Consider the following 9,096-nt stretch of genomic DNA (forward strand, 5'->3'; position numbering starts at 1 on the left):
TCTCCTCTTTTTCTCTTTCTTTCGTCTAATTCCGTCTCTCTCTTTTCCTGTTTATTTATTTCTCTCTCTTTATTTCTACCTTCATGTGTTTATATCTCTCTTTTTCCCTCAGTTTATTTATTTCTCTCTCTCTATTTCTCCCTTCCTGCTTTTATCTCTCTCTCTCTCTTTTTCCTCTCCAGTTTTACTCTAATTACTGTATTCCTTCGTTGTTTATTTCACTCACTTATGTTTTCTACCTATTTATTTATTCTTTTACGTTTCTCTCTATCTTCCGATTTACTTATTTCTCTCCCTTTCTGTTTCTCTTTCATCTTTTTCTCATCGTTTTCCATCCTGTTCCTCAACTTTTTCATCCTTTCTTTCTCTCTACCTTTCCTTCTTAACAGATGAACTACGATATGTTGACGAACGTTGCACATGTTGGCAAGTTGGCAACGCAGGGGCAGGGGCAGGAGTAGACGGCAATCAATTTCTGTCTGTCATTGCTTCGGGTTAGTTTTAGTGCTGTTAACGTCGAAGCTTGACGTCATAACAGTCACTGCTCACAAGTATATCTCCTAATTGCTATAGCTGTCGCTAGCCGTTCGTCACAAAGTCTCTTCTGCTAGTTTTGACCCCCACCAACCCCGTCTTGGGCACGCCGCTGGGGGACGGGGTAAAAGTAGATTCTGTGCCAAAATGAAAAATGTTATGGATGTTGCAGAAAATTTGGGAAGGCGTTGCGAGCGCGTGGACAAATCACTGCCAAAGTGTTTTTTTCCAAAACGAAAGGTGTCAATTTGAAAATAACTTCCCAATGGATTTACAAACAAAGAGCTTCAACAGGCATTGTATTGCTCATGACGTAGGCATTACGCACACCTCCCTGTCCATCTCACTGAGAATGACCAAGAGTTGCTCTAGCCACAATAATAATAAAAAAGAACCTCATTGTTGTGATTTGAACTTCAACAATACCATGCAGTAACTTGTTTGTTATTTCTTAAGTTATATTATTAACAAAACTTTATCAATGTATTGTGCAACTTATTGTTGAAGCAAACTATCAAATATTTCGTTACCCAGACAATTGCGAATAAGAACTATTATAAGTTGCCCGCTCCTTAGAGGAGTGGTCACTGCAACGAAGCCAGAGGTCTCAGGTTCGAACTCTGGTTAGAGCAGCGTATTGTCCCATTTCATCTCATCATTCGTCCTCTTCCTCGAGATTAACTTAAGAGGCAGAAAAAGCATCGAAGAACAACAAGAACAAAAATACAGTGGTTCCTCTGTAATCCGGCGTTGAGCGAGTGGGGAGCGTAAAAGGGAAAACAAGTTACGACGTACATATTTTGTGCAATAAACATAGGTTTTGCTATTAAAATGCGTTTTTTTAATGAACCTCCACTAATCCGGCGTTTTCGTTAATCCGGCAGTCCTCTGGTCTGATATCTGCCGGATTACTGAGGAATAACTGTAATGATGAGCGTTAACCTGGTTGATGTAAAAAAAATTATGCGCTCCGCCCCCAAAGTCAAAACTACGGTAACGGTTTCGATTGTTTTATGATTTCTCCTAGCACAAAGACTAATTATCGTAGAATTTTGGAAATCATTGTCACACGAAATTTGAACCTTCCTTAAAGTAATGAGCACTGCTTGGACTCGAAAAAAAAGTTATTTATGTTGAAAAAAAACAACTTGAAAATTACCTTACGCACTTCTCATGGACAGATACTCTCGATCGACAAGCGACAGTAAATATTGTAGAAGCGTGGGAATGACTGTAGAAGTAAATCGGAACCTTAGTAGAATTCATTTAGGGACGTTATTTTAATGCTAAGGGAACCAAACCTAACCACGAAAGCATACATTGAACAAAACCTTACGTAATCGCTAAAACTCCGCAGTATGTGTTAACAGACGTACATTGAAATCGAACCATGTAAAAATTCCATTCGTAACATGATGAAATTGCAATAAAACAAAAGGAACTTGGGCCCAATACTCTAATATTCGTGGAATATTTGCAAAACCATCCTCGTATTTAAATTTCCTTCTGCGTCGCGTTTCTATCCCTTTCGGCTCACCGCGACGTTGAGGATGGGTGAGGACACTCTTGAGTGTAGAACATCCATGACCCAAGCCGGAGCTCGAACCATGACAAGCGGCAAGATCGTGCTCAGACAGTGGCTAGACCTAAAGATTATTTCGTATGACGTCAACATGCATCCTCTAATCCGTAATACACAAGGGCGCCTACAGGATTTCTTCACAGGGAAGCAGAGGAAAATTTCACATCTTGTTCAGTCATAAAAACTTATACTCGTACTTTACCTTTTATTATTATTATTATTATTATTATTATTACAAATCATAAAATTTAAATTGAATTGATAATACTTTGGCGTAGAACGTAGAATTCGAGATTTTCACCGCATCAGGAAATTTAAAAAAAAAATCTCATCCCGAAAATTTCCTGGCCGAATTTTTTTTCAGTCCCGAATGTCGGGATTGCACTTCCTAATTCCGTCCCGTCCAAAAATTTTCGGTCCCGCACACCCCTAGTTACTGCAGTCAGCATGATTCTAATGTGTCTGGCGACAACGTTCTCTTGTTATTTTGTTGGACATGGCAGTTAATTGCTGTAACTTACAGCCTGTAAATCATAGAAAAGAATATTAATTCTGTAATAATATATAGCTACAATTTCAACTACACGAACTTTTTTCAGGTATAGCGGGGGAAAGTGCTCCCTCTGGCCCCCCTTGGTAATGTAAGAAAGAGAATTACACGTACCTCGATTTTCTGATGCAGCTGAGTGTAGGAGCCATAGTGCTGTGTGCGTTCCCCTAGTTTACACTACAGAATATGGGTGACACTGATGTTTCCTAAAGATGTCAATGTTCAACACACTGCTGGCACGCCGAAGGCCTGCACAAAGGAATCGGCACAGTCGCGTCGCGAACTGACACACGCACCAATGGAGCTGTCAGCTGGTATCCACACCACGTGTGGCTTTCAGGCATAGAGTTCCCGCGAAGCTCTGGACTGAGCCAATGGGCTTACGTCTCCTCGATGACGCGTTGGAACTTTGGAAAGGGCAAGCAGTAACGTCATTAGATCCACACTTGTAAGGAAACCAAGGTTGCCATCTAACGTGTCCTGCTTCTTCCTACAACTAGTAACTTTCCAATGTTTATTACCTCAATTGGATATTTGCGGCAATGAGGATGACTGGTTAATTAACTGGATGACGGAAAAACTGAATTATATTCTAATTTTCATGGCATTGTTTTCATTAAACATTTGATTGTTGTTTTTTTTTAAAAAAAATCCTTTATGCTCAGATAAGCTAATCGGGATTGAAGCAAACCACCGAGCAACGTGCCTCCGCCAGGAATCGAACCCGAAACCCCTGGATTACAAGGCGACAGTGAACCACTACAGCAGCCGAAGGGTTGCATTAAACATTTTCATTGTATCATTAAAATTAATTCTTTTTTTACTATTGTGACAAAGGTTTGTTGTAACAGCGGCCACGAGGACGAAATACACCTGCTAAATAAAACTCAGTCTATTCTATTTGTAACTTAAGCAGTGTTGCACCCAGAATTTTATCTCGGGGCTGGAGACGTTGCGAATATTCGAACTGTAGAATTAGGATCGTTGTTGAGCAGGGATTTGTCCAGAATTTTCTATGGACGGCTGAGAGGGGAGGGGATAAGATCAATTTTATAGGAGAGTACATACATGCTGCATATTTAGTGCCAAAGTAATAACCAATCGGACTTTGGTTAAAAATATATAGGGGAATAAAACACTGGCTATTGAGCTTCTCCCATCCATCGAAAATGTGAGTTCTATGTAGGTTTCCGATCAACGTTATGGATAAACACGGTGTTGAGTGAACATGACCACAACCTGTAATATAATATGGCAAAATAGACCCCATACACAATTACAAATATTGGAAGACTGCCCACCACATTTCCACACCTCGAACTGCATTATCTGCCTCCCCGATGGCATAGCGGTAACGTCATCTTGTAATCAAGGGGTCCGGGTTGACTAATTGAATTGTTGGTTTAAGTCCACTTTATGCACAGAAAGGCTAATCGGGACTGAACCTAGTTTAAAGTAGGATCCGAACCTCTGTGTGCCTCCACCAGTTTAGGTAATGTACATAATGGTTCCGATCCCACTTTAATACTGTAGGTCCAGTCCCGATTACCCTATCTGAGCATTAAGCAAGGTCGGATTAAAAGTGACGGAGGGATTGACCGCCCCCACCCCGAGACAGTTTAAGGGGTGTGGCAGCCTAAGGCACATATTCTCTTTTTTCATATATTGATAAATAATTCACACAGTTGAAACGAAATATAACCCACGCCCACATGGTGGCATTTAAACACACACACAAGAGCGTACTACAACAAGGCGGTAACGCGAGGACTTTGAAGGTGTGCTGGGGCGACAGCCCTACAATGGCCTTATTTTTCAGATTTTGGTAAATAATTTGCACAGTTGAAATTAAAGCAACGAGGGCGATGAATGATAAGGTATCGACGAAAGATAAAGGGTGACGATAGATAGGCGTAGGGCAATGAAAGAGATACGGACGAAATGAACTTTAGGTGACGGACAAGTAAAACATTACCAGGGTGGAGAAAAGGAGTCGAGAAGCGACCTCTCTTCCTAGAGGACCTTGATGGCGGGGGAGGCGACGAATTATTTTATTTTCCAGATTTTGATAAATAATTTGCACAGTTGGAATACAATGAAACAAATACTGGGACATTTTTCACCACACATGGCAAAGTTATGCGGGGCGAACACCTCCCGTTGTAAAGTAAACAGTGGCGCAACCACAGGGGGGCATAGGGCATTGCCCTTTCCCAACCTTGGTCAGAAATGAGTTCTAGGGGGCAAACAATGACGGCCAAATGTACCTGCAGGGGACAATTACCGCCCAGAACCTCAAATTTTATGCAAATAAAAATACTTTTTCCTAAAAATTTCGTAAAATGCCTCCTTTTCTTAGTCTTATTAAGTTCAGAACCATTAGGGGACGGCGGGAGACGGCCCTGGGCGCCGAACGATACTAAATGAAAAAAAGTTGTAAAATTGATTGATTGATTTTTTTTTAAGTCTACTTTATGCACAGGAAGGCTAATTGAGACAGGGCCTATAGCTTAAAGTGGGTTCCGAACCACTATGTGCCTCCACCGGGTATCGAATCCGGGACCCCTTGATCAGAAGGCGACGATGTTACCACGATGTTACCACTACACCATCGGGGAGGCACAAAAAGTTGTAAATGATATAATGCCATTGCGTTCCGTAAAATTTTTGCGCCCTATTAAATTAATATTGATTTTAGCCTGCAAGAAAATTGGATCCAAAGATTTTCTTACTCGCTTCGCTCGCAATACATCATTATTCTCTGTAATGCATTGTAAATTACCAGACAGAGAAATAGCACTTGTCTTAATTGATATGTTTTAAATACATGAACAATTGTTTTCAGGAAAGGGAGCGTGCACATTTGAGAGACAATTTATGTAATTTTTGCTGTTGATTTATTGTGAGATGGATGAATTGGTTGTGTAATGTATTTAAATAATATATGCTGTAGGCTATATAATATTTATTAAAGAAACTTCGAATACGTACACAATTTAGTGTCCACGTCACTCCGCGTTGCATATATGTGAAACATACGTATATCGTGCATGAAAGTTATGATAATGTAAAAAATAATTATATTTGGAATGCATTTATCAAGCTTTTTGTGTCTTTCAAAAATACTTTATGTACTTGTTTTCCGTTATTAATGTGAAATTGAACGTGTTAAAAAAATATTCAAAACCTTTTTTTGGAACACAAATGCTTTAGCACAAACTTCTACCCCCTTTTTGCGATAATAACGTATTTGATACTACCACTACTAATAGTAATAATAATGTTGGTCCTGGGTTCGAATCCAGGCTTGGGCATGGATGTTTGCGAGTATCCATTCATCATTTTCATCATGTCATCACTCATCCCCATCTTCGCAAATTAGCCAAAAGTGGCAAAAGAAGCGAAGTAAAATAAAGCAAATCGATAATAACGATAAATATAATAATAATAACGTTATAACATTATTAGTAACGTTATTATTATTATTATTATTATTATTATTGGTACGTTTATCCTGGTACTTGCCCCCCCCCCCAGACAAAAATTCGTGGTTGCGCTTCTGAAAGTAAGCAGATTAAAAAGTAAAACTATTCCTGTGCCATGAAGGCATATGCGGAATAAGGAGGTAGGGCCCTACAGATTAAGGTGATTCTTTTCCTTTATGGTATAGGTCTCTTCACTTCACTAAACCAAACACATTTTCATTTACTCTTAATGTATACCGGAGAGACCTTTCCTGATGACATTCAAATGCCAACTTCACTTCCGTACAACACACCCTGGACTGCATTTTGCAGACTAACGAAGTTCTGGTGTCTTGACTCACAGGCAGTATAATCCCTCTGTGGATGTGAGGCTCGAGCTGTCTGTGTCCTTCGTGTGTGTTTGTGATTGTCTCTTCGCTTGAAACAAAATGCAAGCATATATCGTTTCCAGTGGTCTGCAACTCTGTTCCTTTTGGGTGCCTTCTCAGGTTACCCCTTACACGCCCGCTATGTAACGGGAAGATAGTTCACAGCAGATCCTATACCGCGTTTGTTAGAACCTGTCCCCTTTCCCGCGCTAGCGATCGCTCGACAGTTTCGGTGCCAATGAGAAACGAGGAAAAAATCGTCTGCTGGGCAGCGAGGAGCGAATGGAAGCCAGAAGAGAGGCGCTTACGTAGACGCTGTTGCGACGTTGCGTATTTTAATTGGCTACCTGGCTTTGACTTTTCCCAGCTCGGAGAAAAGCCAGCGATCAGCTAGCGCGGGAACCGGGACAGGTTGTAACAAACGCGGTTTTTTTATAAGGTCTAAGGTAGTTTCAGACCGAAGCGACATGCGGCACAAGTTTCACACCGATGTGATAGTGATACGGGTCACATCGGGGCATCCGAGATGCGTATACTTCGTGTATACTCCGTATACGGGCCGCAACCTGATGACGTCAAAAGATTAGTCGTGTGTTTTGGGGAAATACATGTATTTGAATGAGCGAGTTTTTCTAACGTTGGAAGCGGGCCCGAGGTCCACCCAGCGTCGAATAACATGGGTACCTGGGGGAAACCCAGGGGGGTTAAGGCGGTCACATCACATCACGCCCACTCACGACCGGATCAAGAAAGTGTGGGGCGTTACCCCCAACACCCCCTATACGCCTTCATGGCGTGGTGCTAAGCACAGGGGAACACTTTACCTTTTTTTTAGTTGTTCTAAAAAGAGTTCCCGTAAATGTATTTATTTCACATTAAGAATAATAATTATTATCGCAAATTAAACATAGTTATGTCCTGATCAGTTACAAGTAAATGTATGCGTTTATATGTAATACAACATTTAATTACACGTTAGTAAAAAAAAAGTGTGTTCATTTAAGAATTTGTGTATGGTAATATTAATTACACAGATGCCGTACTAACTACTAATTATATTATTTTAATTAACACGAAAAAATGTTGATAGTTATTCATATGTTTGTATTATTGCTCATATGTTGTCTGAATTTTTTTAGTTCGAAGTTCAAAATTCACGTCTCAAATATCTAATTTACTATCTAGCCACAGTAGAGGAGTATTCACTTACTTCTTCAAGCTATGTTTCGCTTAAAAAAATTACGATCTTCATGATATACATCACGTGAAAGAAATATAATGTACGTACATCAATGGAATTTTACGACTTCGTTCAATTCTAATAACCTATTTCACAAATACATTGTGGATAATTGTATACCTTTGTACTCAGTAATGGATGTTATGTTTTCTCTTTGTCGGTTATTTCTATCAAAGACAGGAAGAAATCTTTATGATTATTGCGATGTAGTTAGTGAACTATTAAAAAATGTGTACTTGTGTCACCAGCATTTAAAGTAATTGGAAATGTAGAACGAAAATCTGTAGACAAGTTGCTAAAGTGAAAATTTACTAGTTTATAAAGAATCTAAATAACGATTCGTTTCGTACACTTGCACAGTCAGTCATTGTGATTTCATGTAACCTATTTGCTTTATTTAAATTTATACTCTCTATAAAAGTAGGAGAGCGAGATTTTATCTCAACCTGTTCTAAATATCCCAAGTACAAGGGGCAATATAAATACGATGGTACGATTTCAATACATGTCCAGGTACAGTTACAAGTAAATTGTTCTTGTTAGGGATGAATGAAATACACGCTGATATTCCTAAAACTTACGCCGTATCCTGAAAAACAACTTGTCTCTTGATTTTTATCATATCTAGCTTGTCTACCGAAAAGGGATATAATTATAAGGATTTTAGAATACGAATTTCTTGTAACAATATTCTCATGATAGATCATGAGGTTTATTGCGTTCTCCAGCTTTTTGCTTTGACTTCTTAATTAAAGTAAGTCGCTTGCATTAATATTCCCATTTTCCCATTATCCATTTTCATACACTTTCATTACTGTTAGATGATTTAAGGTTAGTGTTCTTACAGTGGCGTAGCGCAGTTCTCTGGGCCCCCCCGCAAGTAAAATATTAGCCCCCCCCCCCCTCAGTGGAAAAAATAAACATCGAGATGATGCCAGAGCGGGACAGACGCACAATAGTTAGCAACATCCCCCCAAGTTGTAAAATGAATTAACTCTTTCTTCCCATTTTTCGACATCGACTTAGGCTATATATCAGTTTAGTAGTTTGTCGAAACTAAATCAGGGTGGTCTGAATCTCTGATAAATAACTGGATGAAAAAATTAGAAATATTTTCTCTTACTTCAACGCGGTGGCAAGGCCAAGATTATTTTTTTAAGGAGGGTGGAGGCTTCACATAGCCAACTATTTTGTTCGTGATCCTTTGTATTTTTTGTTCGAAGCGTCTTTTCTTTAATGTAGGTTACATATAATACACATATATTTAAAAATACCGTTTGGGTATAAATTGTTTAAAGGCTAGTAAACACTCCTTTTTTGGACTCAGAGGTTGATGC

At 39.4% G+C, this 9,096-nt stretch overlaps 1 protein-coding gene across 1 annotated transcript in view; it reads right to left on the reverse strand.

The window, feature by feature from the left end:
* Positions 1-2,955, reverse strand: part of LOC146001631 (sodium-driven chloride bicarbonate exchanger-like) — a 263,578-nt gene extending 260,623 nt beyond the window's left edge. Inside the window, exon 1 of the mRNA XM_083139193.1 lies at positions 2,781-2,955. Within this exon, the coding sequence (XP_082995319.1) occupies positions 2,781-2,815 (35 nt within the window). The 5' untranslated portion in view covers positions 2,816-2,955. The remainder of the gene's footprint in view (positions 1-2,780) is intronic.
* Positions 2,956-9,096: the final 6,141 nt, after the last annotated feature.

This window comes from Lepisma saccharinum, chromosome 17 (genome assembly GCF_977018435.1).
Source record: "Lepisma saccharinum chromosome 17, izLepSacc3.1, whole genome shotgun sequence".
Lineage (NCBI taxonomy): Eukaryota > Metazoa > Arthropoda > Insecta > Zygentoma > Lepismatidae > Lepisma > Lepisma saccharinum.